At 42.6% G+C, this 17,796-nt stretch overlaps 2 protein-coding genes across 7 annotated transcripts; both read right to left on the reverse strand.

Moving 5' to 3' along the window:
* Nucleotides 1-350: 350 nt before the first annotated feature.
* Casp2 (caspase 2) lies at nt 351-17,675 on the reverse strand. 6 transcript variants are annotated; one of them, XM_074061467.1, is made up of 13 exons: nt 17,620-17,675; nt 17,192-17,271; nt 16,175-16,220; nt 12,261-12,411; nt 11,811-11,978; nt 11,577-11,658; nt 10,909-11,006; nt 10,442-10,618; nt 6,618-6,746; nt 6,360-6,450; nt 2,970-3,119; nt 2,718-2,827; nt 351-2,553 (listed from the first exon to the last, which is right to left on the reverse strand). In XM_074061467.1, exons 4-13 carry the CDS (start codon nt 12,390-12,392, stop codon nt 2,422-2,424), a joined length of 1,269 nt encoding a protein of 422 aa, XP_073917568.1. In that variant the 5' UTR covers nt 12,393-12,411; nt 16,175-16,220; nt 17,192-17,271; nt 17,620-17,675; the 3' UTR covers nt 351-2,421. The 6 variants fall into 6 exon arrangements, with proteins under 6 accessions (XP_073917568.1, XP_073917575.1, XP_020036697.1 ...); XM_074061474.1 differs by lacking the exon at nt 17,620-17,675 and adding an exon at nt 17,378-17,427; XM_020181108.2 differs by lacking the exons at nt 16,175-16,220; nt 17,192-17,271; nt 17,620-17,675 and adding an exon at nt 14,644-15,217.
* On the reverse strand, nt 15,356-17,271 carry Tmem139 (transmembrane protein 139). The gene is made up of 3 exons (XM_020181122.2): nt 17,192-17,271; nt 16,435-16,684; nt 15,356-16,220 (listed from the first exon to the last, which is right to left on the reverse strand). Exons 2-3 carry the CDS (start codon nt 16,665-16,667, stop codon nt 15,818-15,820), a joined length of 636 nt encoding a protein of 211 aa, XP_020036711.1. The 5' UTR covers nt 16,668-16,684; nt 17,192-17,271; the 3' UTR covers nt 15,356-15,817.
* Nucleotides 17,676-17,796: the final 121 nt, after the last annotated feature.

Genomic DNA, 17,796 nt, shown 5'->3' on the forward strand with positions numbered 1-17,796 from the left:
TTGTCTACCCTAGAAAATCTTATATTTAATTTGGACTGAGAAATAAAATCCTACTGTCCTTTCTCATCTTCCTATTCTGACCCCACCTGTTACTCTAGCCTTCAAGCCCATAATCTGGTAAACCAGAATCAACACTGTTTGCTTGATCATCCACTTTACCTGACCATGAGACATCCCAGGGCTATGCCACCAAAGAGACAGGTACACACCTGAGCATATAAAAAAAGACAGCGGTTTTAGGTTCTAGGTAGGTCTTTTGAGGTGGGAAGGAACGATGCAATACAAGGAAATGAAGAAATGTGGGCTTCAGAAGACGGAGTACCTGTAGAAACAAACCAGGCACACATCGGTAACAAATATCAACATTTATTTGGCACCTGATGGCAATACAAAATCTTGGCAGTGGGAAGTGGAAAGGTTCTATCACTCAAATATATTCATCCTATACTGACCCAAAGGTAGGACTTGGCAGCAAGTCTTCAAACCACCTACCTGGCTCACAGAACAAACATTAGTTGAGCACCTTGACTACTACAGGCCTAGCATTTTCCTAGGCACAATGGGAGATGTGATGAAGTTTTTTCACACGTGGTATGTCTTTAAGGGGCTAAAAATACCAGTGGATAAAATACAAAACAACTGGAAAACATACAGCGTAACTTCCAAACTGCGTATCGTCAAAAGGGAAATTCTTCCAAAAAGTAGGATTCTAGCTGGGCTTAGCCATCTGACTCCTTCATTTGATGAACTTTTACTGAAGACCTGTAAGTGGCAGATACTGGTACATACTGATCAGTAACAAAGCCAGGGTTTGTACCCTTTTAGAGTTTACAGCCTAGTAGGGGAGGTAAAAATGAAGAAGTAAAATAAGAAATACATCGTTAAAAATTGCACTGAGTAAAGCAAAGGATAAATAAGATATACAGCAATAGAGATACAGAAAAATGCCTGCAGATAGAATGACCTGGAAAGGCCTCCTAAAGACTTGAAGAAGATGACATTCTAAGCAAGAGTGTTGGAATAGTGAGCACAGAACATCTGAAAAACTGAGGGGCTTCTAGGGCTGGAGTACAGGGAGAAATCATCATTGAATGAGGCTCAAGGAGAAAGTAAGAATGAGATCTTATAAATCAGAGTAAGGAGTTTGGGCTTTATATAAGGTTTAATAGGAAGGCAAAGGGTTCCAAGCAGTAGAGTGATACAATCAGATTTATCTTTAAAAATAAAAAACTACTCTGATATGGGGAGAACAGACTGAAGGGGGGCAAGAATGAAAATGTAAAAGATTTAAGGAACAGGAAAGTTTCATAGAAGAAGACAGAAAGAAGGTTTCTAGGTAGAAAGAGTAACATGTTTATGGTAATATACTCACTGAAATAGAAAGAAATAATGTAAGGGGAGAGATGGCCACAAAATCAAAGGAGAGTCTAACATAGAAGCAGAAGGCAGGACAAGGTACATTACACCCTGGAGCAGTCAAAAGATCAACTTGAATATTTTAGACAGACCTGGTGACAGCAGTGAACAGAAAGAAATGAAAATTAAAAGGGAAGAGACAACAACTAGGAAGCTTATCCAGAAGTCCAGATATGAGACACAGTTTGATTGCATGGCAATGCCAACAAGGGAAAGGAAGGGACATCACATAGAAAGGAGAAAGACACAGTGACAGATTAGTGTGAGGAGGCACATAGTTCCTCCTGGCTTTCTGCCAATATACCTACAAGGCTCATTTTAGTAACAGCTCAGGGAAAGAACAACTAAGGAAGATCTTTAAGACTTCCAGGGGCAAGGCATAGACCCTAAGCTCTGCTGAAATGCTGGGAACTTGAAGCCCAAAGGAGCCACTGGTGTAGTTGAGAAGACTGTCTTTTGCCTGGGTCTGCAGTGGAGGCACAGACACTTCTGCCTACCACAGCAGGATGTGTCTGTCACATCTGCCTCTTCAAGCCAGATGAAAATGCCTACACTAAACTGGGACATATTCAAATTCTCACTGTAGGATAAATGGGGTTGGGGATAGGAAAAAAGATAACAGATGATCTGAGACATCTTAACTGATGTAATAAATGCAACAACCAAAGTACCCTTCTAAAAGCCATGGGGACAGAAATATCACAAACATCAAGCAATCCACATGCCCTCTCCCCATGACAACATGTGTTCACAATGTCACTTGCCAGGTTCTTTGGCAACAACCCTAGCCAGAACCAGCTCTACAGGGAAAGAGCATCACACAGGAGAAGCTGGCCTGGCGTCCCATACACAAAGGTGGAAATGATGGGCACAGGAAGCAAACCTGGGAGATTCCTACATCCCTGAGGAGGCAGAACAGAAACCATGCATCCTGAAGAGAAAAGGCTCTATTGCGCCTTCAGTGATCCAGTGGCCTCCAACAGCATGGACAACAAGGAGGCAGCTTCACGTGGGAGGGTATCCTGGGAACAGGTAGAGGTGACGGCATAGGGTGCTACAGTACTCAGACATCTCCTTGCATCGGTGGAATTCTGTGCCAGGGGCATAACCTTCACGTTCCTTGATAAGGGCATTCACCTGGGAAGGCAGAACCAGTGGTCTGAAGTCTGAGATTGTCTCATGCTCCCATAATAAAGCACAACAGGGATGGTAAACAGACTATGAAAAATAGTGCAAGGGAAGAGGAAGGGAGTATGCTGTGGAAATACAAAGGTTTGTGGAGATAGCCTGAGCTGACTTACCTTAACCAGCATGTCAGCCACGTGCATGTCACAAGCCCTCTCAGAGAACACCTGAGTGAGTGCCTCAATGTACCAAGAACCCCGCTTGGTGTTCCGCATGGCAGCAGTGCCTGCAACCAGAGGTATGGAGGTCACAATGAGACTTTCATGGTACTCTGAATCCTCCCCAGCCAAAAAGCCCAGCATAAAAAATCCAAGTCTAGGAGAGTATAAATCCAAGACTATGAATTAGTCTTTTGGAATTCAGAATACCTTTGAGGCAGGCATAGCCACATATCATGTCCGAACGTGTGGGCAGTCTCATCTTCAGTAACTCCTCTTTACCAGCATCACTTTCCTCACACCCAGGGGATCTTGCATGGTTCTTTCCATCTTGCTGGTCGACCCCACGATCAGTCTCATCTGCAGAAAGGCCAACAGAATGAACAAAGATATTACTTTCTCCCATTTCTCATGGGCCCGTCACAGGCAAGCCCAAGTTCCCTATAATCTTGACCAGGAAGAGCCATTTCCAGTTGTTGCCTCCAATGTATGGCTGATGAATTAAAAAAAAAAAAGGAAAATCATTACTTTCCCAGCATGCATCCATTACTCAAGGAGTGCCCTTCTGTAGGCTAGGCACCATACTCAAACACATACACATGTATATGGTTGGAGCATATTCCATTCTGCGTTAAGACAGAGAAAGCATCAAATCAAGTACTCCTTGTAAATGGAATTAAAAATTATCTAAGTATGATTCACTTGTTCAGTTAGCAATACACCTGGAAGTCACAGTACTTTTTTTACTACATTATGCAATAAAATATTGATACTCAGTTTCATAACATAAATCCTAAAACAATGAACCAAAAATCTGTTTACTACATGTATGTCATATAAAAATCACAACCTCAAACTACGTTGTCAGTAAAACCCAAAAAACAAACAAAAAACCCAACCAACTACAAAACTAAGCATGACCAGAGATTTCCAAAGTGGTTTTAATTTTTTTTTTTCTTTTGGGGGAGCAATACTGGAGTATGAACTCAGGGCTTATACCTTGAGCCACTCTATCAGTTCATTTTTTGTGATGGGCTTTTTCAACAACTATTTGCTTAGGCTGGCTTTGAACCACAATTTTCCTGATCTCTCCTGAGTAGCTAGGATTACAGCTGCGTGCCACAGTGCTTGTCGTGGTTTTTAATATTCTAAAAAACATTTTTATTAATTTTGTAAAACAAATTATAACAAACATCCAAAATTTAAGAAAAATTCAAAAGAGGAAGAATTGAAAATTGGGATAATTTATTTTCTCCTACAAAACTGAAAAAGCACACTAAGCTACTATTTTGGGGCTAGGCAAGGATGCTGATGCTGTATAGGAGACAGGGAAGACACATAGGTCAACACACCAAAAATAAGACGGTTCATTTGCAATATTTCCTGCTTAATGAGATATTCAATACTAGAGACTAGCAGAAGGGATGCTTGAAGAACTATAGCATAAAGGACTGAAATTCACTAATTCAATAAAAAATTACTAATGTCCCTGTACCAGGTACAGTCTCATATTAAGACCTAGGGACACAGAAAAAGTCACTGCCCTCATCAAGCTTACACTCTTATGAAATCAGTCCGTTAGGGGAGGAGTGGTTCTTTTTCTTTGTGGAGGGTGTTATTAGGGGTGGGGAGAGGTTGAACTTTGGGTTTCACACCTGGTAGGCAGATGTTGTACCACTTGAGTCACTTTACCAGATCTGTAAAAGCAGGTACTTTTATAGACATTTTATCACCAAAAATGGCAGGAAGACTGCTGGGCTCAAATTTTCATAGGAACAATTAGACTTTGGTCATGCCTTAATGGATTTAATTTTAGTCAATAAATGCTATTGGCTCTTTCTTCACATTATCCACTTATCTACTTTATATGTTATCGTTACAATTTTCTAGACAGGCAAAATTTTACCCATTCATTCAATAACTGTTAAGTGCCATCATGTGTTATGCAGTGCTCTGGGCCTGGGGAAAAGCAGTGAATGAAAAACTGAGCTCATGTCTACCCTCACATGTTCTCGCCTTAGTGCAGCTCCCTGTCATGGTGACTAACCTGGAAAAATTCATCACATTATTTCTTACTTAAGCTTTTAACAGTGCCATGCTACTATCTGCTAAAGTCCAAAATCTCAGCTGTGATTAAGGTTTGTAATTAGCTGGTCAAGTTCCCATGATACATCAAATCTCACTACATGCTTACACAGATTAGATTAAGGGGATATTAATTATATAATGGAGGAACACATCCTTTTAATCTTGGTATGTTTGCCATGCTACATTGTCTCTTTTCCTAAGCACTTTCTTTCCACATCTTTATAAATCATGTATCTTGGGTTCATGGTAAGCCTTACCCTATCCACAAAATCTCTTTAAACTAACCTCACTTAAAATGATTATTACTGCATAATCCTTTATATGTACAGTTCTGTATCACTAACTTCACCCTTGCTTGAGTTTTAAACTACTTCATATATATATATTTGCTTTAGTTTCCCACAGGCTCCTTAGAGAGGCCAGATTTTTCTCTTGCTTTTATAGCAGTAGTAGGTAGTATAACAATAAACTTTATGGTGATATGAGATTAGGAAAACAGTATTAGTCATACTTTTATTGTGTGATTGTTTATCTGTCACACAACAAATAAAACAAGTCATTTGAATATTTGGACTAAGTACACTATAACCCAAACTATAAGCCCCTTGAGAACACTGATCATGTTATAATAGAAGCAGCAGGTTTTCTCTATGGATTTACCAAGAGCCAAGTACCTGGCTAAGTAAGCTCTCATGTATAATTCTATTTAAAAATCATGACAACCTTAAGAAGTAGGTACAATGTCCACATTTTACATGAAGGAAACTGAGGTAGAGAGATAAGAGGGATGTGAAGTAACTTCTCTAATTCACATAATTACTAAGTAGCAGAGTCAGGATTTGACTCTAAATTTAGAACCCTTAATTACTACTGTTTTTCTTCAGGATGAGAAGGAACCCTATGTGTCCTCTGAGCCTTGTCACACAGGCTTCGTTCTTAAAGGGGTAGAACACACTGCATGCACAAGAGAAGAGGAACAGAAGCAGCTGAGGAAAGAGTCCAAGGCTGACATGGATTCTGCAATCCTGCACGGTCCACGAATGATAAAGGAAGGAGGCAAGAATGGAAGCATTGATAAACAGAGAGGTACAAGGAGGAAGTGAAAAGGGAGAAGATAGAAGGAAAAAGAGGAAAGAGATAAAGTGAGAGGGACAGAGACAGAAAATCATCAACTGGAATGAGTTACAACAAAAGTGTGTCACAGTTATAAGCACAGGAAAGAGTCTGTGTTCTCAGGCGGGGGAAAAAGCAGACACTGACAAGAGAAACCTGAGAACAGGATATGGTGGTGCACAGAGAGCTGACCAGCCTGAGAGCCATGGGCTGCCCAAGTCCCAGCACACCCCATGCATTGGGAGACACTTACAGAGCAAGAGAGGCGGTGGCAGCAGTGAACAGAAGGAGGTGCCCAAGGGATCCAATAGCACCTGAGAGGAGCAAACAGGAAAGTGAGAGCTGGTGGGAGGCTGCCCAGGAGCCACCACCCAGGTGCTGGTCTGCCAGGGCACTCACCTCCACGGCAGGCCTGGATGAAGAACATTTTTGGCTTGTTTTGCAGGCTTGGACAGTTGACATTGTCGAAGAGTCGAAAAATCTCTTGGAGCTGCCAGAGAGAGAGAAGGGAAAACAGAGGTTAGGCAACTACCAAGGTCTACTGAAGTCCTATACAAACAACAGCAGCCACCATCAGAAAGAGTGGCGTGTGGGGGGGGGGGGGATGGAGGTAAAGCGGCTTAGTTTCACAGTCAGCTTTTACAAGATTATCCCCACCTGAAGCAGTTTGCCATCCACACCATAGATGCCGCCCTCCACACCATGTGAGAGGAGTGCCACTATGCAGGAGTCTGTGACTCGGTGTTCAGGCAACTGTGCAAAATTCTGGAGTTTCTCTTGCATTTCCTAGAAGACAGATTCAGTATTGTTCACTACAGTCAGCACCAATATAGGCAGTGATTATATTTGGATTCTGGATTCTGCTTGAAAATCCAAGCTATGAGAAGGTAAAATGTTTTTTGTATATTCTTCTGGTCAATGATAAAAGCAGTCACAGTAAGAGGTTAAAGAAAGCTGCTATGCACTCACCAGAAAAATGCACATGACTTCAGACACGAAATTCTGACAACAGGTTTACATAGTCACTGAGACAAAGAACTCTGGGATTAAAGCAAGTTACCAGTAAAAGTACACGAACTAGTCAATTTTGATTTACTCCCTGATCAAATAGTTCTTTCATTAGAGCAAGTGCTCTTATAAATGACACAGGACCATACCTACTCAGGGACAGGAAAAATAAACTGTTCTGTGACAGAGGTTAAAAGTTTCATGATAGTAAAGAATGAAAGTATTTGTCTGGTATTTTCTGGCATGGAATTGCAAGTATCCAAGAGACAGTGAAAATGCTGGGCTCAGGGAGAACACACTATGATGGGGACAACTCCACACAAAACGATCACACATATGGCTTTGGGGTTAGACCCATCTGGGATTTGAACACTGGGTTCATAAGGTAGAATATGTTCACTAGCCCTCAAAATTCCAATTTTCACTTTCTAAGAAAATCATTACAAGTCAACCTTCTCTTAATTTGTGAAGATTAAATGATACTACATAGAAAGTATTTAATTACTGTATCTCATACATATTGCAAAAAATATGTCTAATCAATTAAAAGCATCATCTTCTAAAAGAAATGCATTATTGCTCAACCTTATAGACTAACTTAAGTATCTTATTTATCTTGTACTAAGTTGCCATAAATGAATACCACAAACTTAAGCATTTGGTTAATCTAACGGAAAATAATACAATATCTAACAGTATAGTATCTTTTAAACCTATGTCTCCCTCTATAACTCAAGATATCTGGGTCTCTTCTCCTACCTGACGTGAGCAGAGAAACAAGTTCATTTTATTATGAATTTGGAGAACACAGAATGAGGATGAATGTATTATCCAGGAAAAAGTTATAGCACACATGTACTTCACATTTAGCAACCTTCTCTCAATAAAAAGCAAGCTTGTATGATATATTTCAGAGGTTCGCAAAGTGTGGCGCCTAAAGCAGCCACATAACAGTTAAAGAAGTTAATTTTGCCTAAAGAATAGAATAAACATTACATACTTGTGTACCTACTCGTGAATACTTTGAACTTAGTAAAATTACTGTCAGTAAATGGAAGACAACAAAGCACTCCCCCCTAATAAAAAAGGATCTATAGATCTATTTCTTATAAAACTAAATAGCAGTTTTAGCTCTTAGGTGTGGAGACATGTGAAGAGAATAACCTATGAACCCTCAGAAATTGTATGTAAAATTATATGGGTGACTGAACTTTCCAGGGATGACCAATCGCTTATCCCTACATTCTTCACAGCAATCTGTGACCCAAATTCAAGTTAAAAAACAACAGCACCTGGTAAAAGGAAGTATGACACTTTGGAAATGGAGATCTATTTCCTAACATGATAAATCATAACTCAGAACTAGCAATCTCCTGTACTGCAGTAGACACAATGAGAATTTGATGACAAAGAGACACTAAAAACATATTAAGTATAACAGTGTTCTCTTCAGTACCATTAACAGAAGAGGATTCTTTTTAATTATCCTCCCACTTTTAAATAGAATTTATCACTCAAGAAAAAAGGGTTTGACAGTGGAAAAAAAGAGGGTCTTAATTTTTTTTGGTTGTTTTTTTGCTCACCAAATAATCATGATGAGTCACCTCTAGAGAGGTTCACCAGGAACAGTACTCCACATGTCCAATCTACATTACAACATCCACTGCAACTACATGGTTTATGACAGGCACAGCTCTCATTTATGCACTGTGCCTCCTGTTTAAGATGTCTTCACTACTCTTTCTTGCTTTTGCAGCCTAAGTCCTACCTGCTCCATTTATTTTTTTGATCACATCTATCCACCCAGTTATTACTGTCTAATCTTCCTGGGTTCTTTGGAGTACAAAGAAAAAATTTCATTTTCTCTTGATGTTAACACTCAAGTGTTAACTCCCTGATCTATCTGAAGCCCCTTAAACTCAAGGCACATATTTTTAAAATTTTTGGTAGCTAAGATAGTCTTCTATTATAAGGAGATCAAAACTTAACTATACTGTAACTTCAGTTATAGAACAATATAACTAGAGAATAAGATTCAAAAGAAATGTCACCAGATAATGAGATCCAATAGGTCCTTGAATCTGCCTCAGATTTACCATAAATGGCAATGGCATTTATGGAGTAGCCTCATGGATTCACCAAATCTACTGAATGTCTCAGAAAACAACAGTTGTAGCTGCCTTGGTAACTCAGTGTTGCATCTTTAATGATGAGGCATGTGAGATCACCTATCAACTAAATAAGTTTAGAAAACCATAACATAATAGATTCCTAGTAAAACGAACAGGTAGACCCACACCTCTAAGAAAACATACATAGCATACATTTTGTTGGGGTGACATCAACAGTATTCCCTCTGTAGCAGTTGTAGCATATAGACTACCCTGTTCCTTTCTAGCAGACCTGTCAAGACAGCATGTCACCTACTTCAATCCTTGGTAACTGAAGAGGCTGTTCCAGTCATAGCTTTCAAGGAAGAGTAGATTTACTTCTTTGAATGGGCTGCTGTGGGCAGGCTGGCAAAAACAGCATATGAAGGACAGCACCAAGGCACTCATGGATGAAATTGTCCATAGCCAAAGTACAGTAATTACATTGTCATTCTTACAGAATCAAAACAGCTGGGTAACAAGTGAACACCATAATACAGGCCGAACACAAAACCAACTCCAACCAACACCTCAACAGGTCAAAGTAAATCTCCAAACAATTTTGATTTTACCACAGAAAACCCAAAAGGCAAGTTTTAAAAAGTATGGTTTAGGCCCCAAGTAGTTAATAATAAATTTGCAAATAGGCTATAATCAACTTCAAACTAGAAACCCTACAGGTAACAAAGCTGGAAGTGCAGCATGATAACAGGTTAACAAGGAATAACCCGTAACAAGAGTTTAGCATTTATGAGAATGCAGTCCATAAGCAATCTACCAATAAGATAGGACTTGTAGCCATACACTGAGAAGAGTAAGAAATTTCCCCATATTCATTAGATTGTCACTGCATAGTACTTATAGGAATAATTCTAGCAAACTTGTATTTGCAAAAGTAATTATTTAAACAATAACTGGGCTCTTAAGTAATGGTAATCAACCAACAAAGTAAATATCCTGTGCAGTCCTGGTTTATAAGTATCTTTCCTGGGTTGGTTAGGGTGAATCTCAGTGTCTCATCACTTCCTGAGTGATTGAGAATCAAATTTCTGAACATGAAAAAGTGAGAACCCAACCCAAGATGATTATTAACTTCATGAAAGCACAGCTACCCAGAGACATCAATGTTGACAGCTGGTGGGCCCTATCTTATCTTTTTACTAGACTGCAAGGAGGGAAACACAACAGAGAGGGAATGTTGAGTTGAGTGAATGACTTGTAAGGCACACCCAGTAGGTACAGAAGCAGCAGATGAGTATGGCAAGCCAAATACAGAGGGCCTAGCCCTCTGATTTAAATGTTAGTCTTTCTAGCCTTAGGTACCTGTGCGGTCTGGTCATGTAAAATATGCACGTTGTAGCCCAAGAGCTTGAACAGGGTGACTAAAGTACTGTGGTCCACATCCCCTCCAGAGCGAAATTCCAGGTCTTTTTCTCCAGTGAAGTGCACATTGCTCAGCACTAGTGCCAGGCCACGAGGCCGAGACTGTAATCTGTAGGCCTGGGGAGAAGAGACTAGTTAGATCACGAGATTCCTGATGACAGAAACGATGATTCCAATGCTAGATTAGGTATTTCTAAAATTAAAAGCAAAACAAAAAACCTAAGATGTGATATTCTTCTTAGCCCTGCAAGGTGAAATTAGAAAAATGGCCACAGGAAGCATTTCATCAGCAATGACTTTGTGAATAATATAGCACTAAGGAAATGTATATACAAACTAGGATCAGATGCCCAGGAAAGCTTTCTCATAGCCCAACTCTCTTCCTTTTAGTGTTATGAAAGACTCACCAGCTGGTAATGTGTCTGATAAAACTCAGGAGTGCAAGGCTTCACCTGAAGGCAGGGAGGACCATCTCCATTATCTAGGGAGTGTTCCACAGTATCTACTGTATAGACAGAAAGCCAAACAACTAGATTGATATGTAAACATCAATCCTAATGTAACACTGTAACTTTAGGTACCCCTCTGAACTGAGGTTTTGATAAATACTGGCCTTACTCACTACCCTAAGCTCCAGGAGGGCACAGACTTTTTAGCTTTAGCTCATAAGCAGGTTCTCTTCACTTCGCTTGCAGGTAGTAGGTGCTCAAACTGCTGAATGACTGAAAAAGGGGAGAAAAGCCTGGTTCTAATCACTAAGCTACACATTAGAAGGCTGATAGCCTAAAATGTAGTTTCTTCTCATTCAACTTTGAAGGGAAAAGTCAAATAATGTGTAGGTATTTCCTAACCATGTAAGTTGCTCAAAGGACCAATTACCCTAAAGAATATTATCTGTGATGGAAGGGAAATGGGCCCAACTACGTTCCATCTAAATTGTCCTCCTAGTTTCTAAAAATTCACTTAAGAATCTATTCCTAGTACGAAATGTATCTCGTGTTAGGGGAAAAGCCAGATACCAGTCAAAAACTGGTAAGTCAATCTATGAGACCCCTTTTATCTCATCAATTCTCACCTGTCGACAGGCGGAGCTGCTTATGAGGGGGACAGGACTCACACACTGGGAAAGGGAGACTCACATCGTAGTCACAGCTCAACTGTAAGAAATCAGGACTCACCATAAAGATCTTAGGGAGATGGTCTAGTCCAAATCTAACCTCCCCTACCCTATCCCCCCACCAAAAAAAAAAAAAAAAAACCCTTTTTGACCAAACTCTTCCCAAGACACCACATTTCTAGGGCTCCGTACCGGTGGGAGAACATGCTGAAGACCAGAGAGGGTTGAGAGTAATAGATCCTCCAGGTGACCTTGCTTGGTCTCCCTCAGTGCCTCACAGAAGGCATTAAAAGCCTGGGGGCCCCTCTTAGGCAACAAGTTGAGGAGTTCCACATTCTGGCTGAAACTGCCCACTTTGGCCTAAGATACAGGAATAAAAAGCAGACTCACATTTACTTATATGGTTATAATTCTATTTTTCACATGTGCTTCCTAAGAATTCCTTTCACAGGGAAAGTATGTACAGATAAAGTCTTCCTCATTAATCTTGAATTATGTATCTTTTCTGTCAAACTCTCTAGGATTGGAAGGGCATTTCCATTTCCTTAGTAAGGCACCACATCATTTCCACACTGTATTATGTTCTGTGCTACCCCTAAGGCTAATTTATCTTCTTGGCTCTTCTTTTTCACCTTCAGATACCTGGATGAGCTCCCTCATTTCCAAAGTGATGATGTCCTTCTCCAGGAGATGTTCTAATAGTTCACTCAGCAACAGCTGTTTGGCTAGCACCACTCGGTTCTTTTTCAGTGTTTCTTGATGGTCAGGATGCATACCACACACTCCCAGTATCCTACAGATAAGAAGTATACAGAAAGGCTGTGAAATATAAGATCTGACACAAAAGAGTGGAAGAGGTGTGGGTAAGAACAACAAAAAGAACAGAACTTGAAATAACCAAGATCAAGCATATTTTATTGAATCTGATTAAAAACAAAGATGTACTGAGCAGTAACACAATGACTCTTAAGGAATGGACTGTCTTAGAGTATGTGCAATTTTAATTAAGAGAATAACTCCAGAAAACATTTCATGTTATTTATCTAAAACGAATGTCTGTTTAAAATGACTTTTGTTAGAGAATAATTTAATACAATAGCAAAAACTGAAGCCAGTGGACACATACTCACTATAGACCATTTATACAAATTATATTTTTTACAACTTTTAAATTCCTGCAACAGATGACACTAAAAATAATCACAATTCTGTAAGATGTGGATAAGTAGAAAGCACAATAGAAAGCAACAGTAGGTAAACATTACTAATGAATAATCAGTGTATTTGAAATCACAAGGTTAGTCCAAGTAAAGGTTAAATTATTTTGGTAACTTAGTGCTAAGTAGAGACAGACAGCTTTATTTCAAAGATTCCCTAGTTTTGCTACTGGTTTGCAAAGAACAGATCAGCTTCTGCTTATAAACTAAGAGAATTGCAGTTCCAATATATATCATCTATGGTCCTAATGAATCTTATGTCCAGAGCTTTCCAGTCTGCTTAGTTTTCAAAAATATAACATTCAGGGCCTGGTAGCAGTATGAAAGTGATAGAACAGATTCACTTTTATAACTTAAAACCTATTTCAAAATGTATTTGATTTCAAAGATAATAAAATGTGGAAGAAAAATACACACTTTCAAATCAGTGAAATACTATGCATGTATAGTATGGATGCACTTGACTTAAGAGACGTACTTGGGCTAGAGACTTATAGTTAGATGGAAAAGCAAGGCCTGGGAGGAACTGAGACCCAAGAAGGCAGCAAGAGGATCCTAAGGCAGAGGGAGGTATTTGGAATTCTCCTGCTACTCCAAACATTTACTGAAACCTGTTACAACAACGGATTCTACACAAATCAAAACCCCATTAAAAAATCACCTTAAGAGACACCAAAGCAGTAACAATAACACATACAAGTTCTGGTAAACGTAATGTAATACTGCAGCTGGTGGAGCAGATTCTTCCTGCAGTTTATCAATCACTCCTTAAAATTTTCTCTACCTTCAGTTTGCACACTCCATTCTCTCCAGGTAGTCTCTGGTTACCATGCTGTTTCCTTTAGAGGACCTTCAGCCTGCCCTGAAATGTTCATTTTGCATTAGGACTCCCCTGCAAAAAGCCTCTGCCCTAGGCAATTTCATCCGTACTTATAATTCACTAATTAGCTCTCAGTTTTGAACTCTCTCAAGTTCCAGGCTCGAATTCTTAAGCAACAACTCAGTTTTTCTCTGAAGCATCACCCACTCTCTGCACACCTGCTCCTTCCTCTACCATGGGGAAAGTCTTAAATGTGAACTTCCCAAAAGTTCTCACTTTGAATTTAGGACACTGTCGGTACCGGATGGGACAAAGGACATCAAAGAGTTCTAAAGTTTTGATTCTGGGTCCTGTTGAAGATTCCTGTTCTTAAGCTTATCTTCTGGGTCTGGACCAGGTCGCATTAAAATGTACTGTTGGGTGATGTGTGCCCAGAACCGGGAATGCACAGGGCAGAGGCAATGATATACTCGGAGACACAGAACTTCCTAGTCCCCTCAAAGAATTCAAATCCCGAAGCCCGTGAAGAAGTCTTAAAAAAAAATCTGGCTATTGTACTGAAAGCAGTGCAGGCATGATACAGCCAATCCAAATCAAATGCACGCCAAGATGAGCATCTAGGTCTGCAAAAGGGTCTCACTGGTTTTTTTAGGAGGCAGTATAGTTGAAAGGATGGAGAATTTTTAGGGGAAGCCAAAGCCGAGATCCGGCGGGACTGGGAAGAGCTACCTATGTGCAGAAGCCCTTAGGCTGAACAATGGGAGGCCAGGGCAGCCTATGCCAGGAGGGAGGAGGCCAAGGTTTCCGCCCGCGCCGCGTTAGCCCGGAGCCGCCCGAGGGTGCCCTAGAGCTTCCCACCCCAGGCAGGACGCGGGGACACAGCTGCTTCTGGGGGCTCCGAGAACAGGGGGTGACAGGGCCGCAAACCAAGGACCCCGGTCCGCTTGCCTGGGCCCCACTAAATCCCCCGGGGCTCTTCCACTCTCACCTGCCCCTCCTGTCAGCGGCCATTAGCCCTTTTGGCTGCAGGGCAGGTCGGGACCCCGCGCTCGGCACCGCCATTTCCCGCTTTTCCCGGGCTGTGCACGGACCGCCCACAACACAAACAAACCGGAGACCGCGGCTCTCTCCACATCCCTCCCACTGGCTGCGACGCACGCTGCGCCTGCGCCTGCGCTCGCGCCTTGACGCCCCGGCCCCTCCCTGACGCCAGACAGGCCCCGCCCCCGCCGTGGCCGGTGCGTGCGCAAGCGCAGAACGCTTGCTGCGGCTGCACTGACCAATAGGGCAAGAGAAGGCGCTGGGCGGAACGGGAAGGGGCGGGGAAAGAACAAGGACCCTTCGACCTGGGAATCCGACTGGTTGTCGATTCCCGCGGAAATTGTGTTTTCCCCCCTTCCCCTCCTCTGGCACCTCGCGTTCCTCTTGCCCCGCCTAGTGGAAAAACTTCACCGAGACCAGTGCGGCTGGGCTTCACGCTTCGTTGGGGATGAAGTGCTGGGGCCAGAATGCAGAGAAAATGGAGAGCACTAACGCGCTCTTCCGGAAGCTCGGGGCACCCCTGCTCGCGCTCAGCCCTCCCTGCTGCACTTAGTCTTCCATCCCTTACCAGCAGTTGTCCCAAGACAGGGATTGAGAGAAGTGTGGGTGACCTGTTTCCCGTTGGTTACCTTGTATTGAAAACACAATAGGCTTTGGAATTAAGAGTCCATTAAGTTATTTTTATGTTATTTACCAGTGGTGATTCCATGTACAAGTTATCCAACTCCTCTGCCCTTAGAATCCTCATTTCCCAGTGAGGGTAGTAATACTTCACGAGGGATCTAGGAGAAGCACTGCATTTGGAACAGATGTATCAGCTGTCACTCAGCTATTAACTGTTTTTCTTACCCAGCTTCTTCTGGATCACCTCTCCTTCACACCCTCAGTCTAACAGTGGAACTATTAGACACGGGGTGAGCCACCAACTTTGCTAGAAGAATCAAATTGTGCCACCTACATCTCCACTGGGAGGGGCTTACCACAGCCTGACTTCCCTCTGGGTTCAAGGCCCCATTTATGATGTCTAGATAGAAACAGTTCCAGACACAGTAGGGACTGTGAAATGTTGGGCAAAGGAGAGTGGGTCTGGTGTGGAGGGATGGTAATTCCTGAGAATCACTTTAGGGCATTGTCCAGTTGTTTTCATGGAAAACATTATCATCATCAGGGTGAGCAAAGCAGACATCATAGGTAGGGGGTGGAGTAAGAGGCTCCAATTTGGGGAGCCCTCTCAAGTTTTGCAGATCAGGAGCAGTGGACACAACCCGTGGTACTCGCAGCTGAAGACCGATTAGAGTGTTTCCAGGATTTCCTTCCAGAGTTATAGTTCCCTCTGAGCCCACTCGCCTTTCCAGTCTGCTTATCCCAAGCCTTTCTGGTTGACTGGGCTGTCCCCCATCAAGTTCTGGGATGATTACAACACTACTGTAAGGGGGTGGTTGATCCAACTCTTGGGGTTGGCACTGTGATTCCATTACCTCTACAGCCTCTTCATAAGTTGGCACCTCAAAACCTTCATTGTCCCTAAGGAAGAGAAATGAGGTTATTAGTGGCTTCCTGAAAGGAGTCCTTTTTTCCCTTTCCTGTTTGCTATTTGCAAAGGCTCATCTGCTGGCCATGCCCCCTGTTCTCACTGATGCCAGTGACAGAGGAAAGCAGCCTGTGCCTAGGAACTAAAAGTACAGAGGGAGAAAGGGCTCAAGGCGCATTTCTGCCATCCTACCCACCCCTAACTCACCGTGCATTGTCTGAGGCCCCTGGGTTCTCTGTCTGCATTGATCGGAACCCCCGTTCCAGAGAACAGGCCAGAAGGCAGGCAAACAGGAAGACGCCAGCCAAGGTCAGAAAGAAATATGCGCCAGGGGCAACTTGCGGCCATACACCCAGTAAAACCAGCCCAAGGAAAAGGGAGGCACTGCTTAGGAAGAGAAGTGGCTTCTTCAGTCTCCCCCATAACTGGCTTGGCACCATGGCCCCTCCCAGGGCACCTGCAAAAAGACACACAGTTGTTGTGTGTAAATTTGCACTTGGCATCACAGCTATGCCAGAAACCAAAATCAGCATATTATACTCCTCTGTTTGGGTTCCAGGTTCTTCAACCTCAAATCAAATAAATGACCTGCAGGGTCTCTTCCAGCTCCACAATTCTCTCTAGGTTTTCACTGTATTTTGAAAAAGCCAAGGAAACCAGTCCAGGAGTTCTGACTCCCAGCTCTCATATGAGTTTACTATATGTCATTCTGCCTGCCTTCCTTATTCTTTCTCCCTGCAGTCTCTCTTCTAGTTTCTCTCTATAGCACACAGGATCCAGTGAGGGCCATCCTGCCTATGGCTTCTGTTGTACACCGGCATTTCTGGAATCCAGGTGATGGGGCAGGCCCTGCCCTTTTCTCTATTACTCCTGTGGCTGGACCTCCACCCTTCACCTGCCCAGCCAGAGGCCCTCTTCTGTCTGACCCTGTTGGAGGGAGAAGAGGGAAGGGTGCATCACTTACCCTGTCTGCCTCAGTCTTCTGGTATCTCCCAGTCAAGTCAGCCCATGTTCTGGTTAGAAGTGTATACAGATGCAACAAAGCTACAGAGGCACAAACTAAGTGAGAACAAAGTCCCAGGGCCCTTATGACTTCCTGATTTCTACACCCCCAAGTCTTCCAGATGCTACCTCCCTCTCCCTCACTCGCCTTAGATTTCAACTTTCCTGCCAGGAGTCAGCAAAAGGGTTGGGGGTGGGGTGGAGGGGAAGAAGCCTTTTCTTTTCTCTGAAACAGTAACAAGTCCAAGGTGGCTCACATTCCCAAATCAGCCTTCAGTTCCCTGAACCCTGTGTCACAGACCCCCTCCCTGACCTCTCCTACTTAACTCCAGCCCCACTCCCCTGACCTCCACCCCACCCCTGTCAGCAGTCTCAGGAGTTCCTGCTCACCTGTATCCTCCAATGGTCACCAGAAAGCAGGTCAGTGAACAGGAAAGCAGGGGGAGGAGGCGGAGCTCACTGGTCCCACCCTCTTCTGCCCCAATCCCTCTTTTCTGCCCAGTCTTCCTCCTTCTCCTTTCTTCCCGAGTTTGACCTGCTACTGCCCCACCTTCTCTTCCACTCCAC

The sequence above is a fragment of the Castor canadensis genome, chromosome 2 (genome assembly GCF_047511655.1).
Source record: "Castor canadensis chromosome 2, mCasCan1.hap1v2, whole genome shotgun sequence".
Classification (NCBI taxonomy): domain Eukaryota; kingdom Metazoa; phylum Chordata; class Mammalia; order Rodentia; family Castoridae; genus Castor; species Castor canadensis.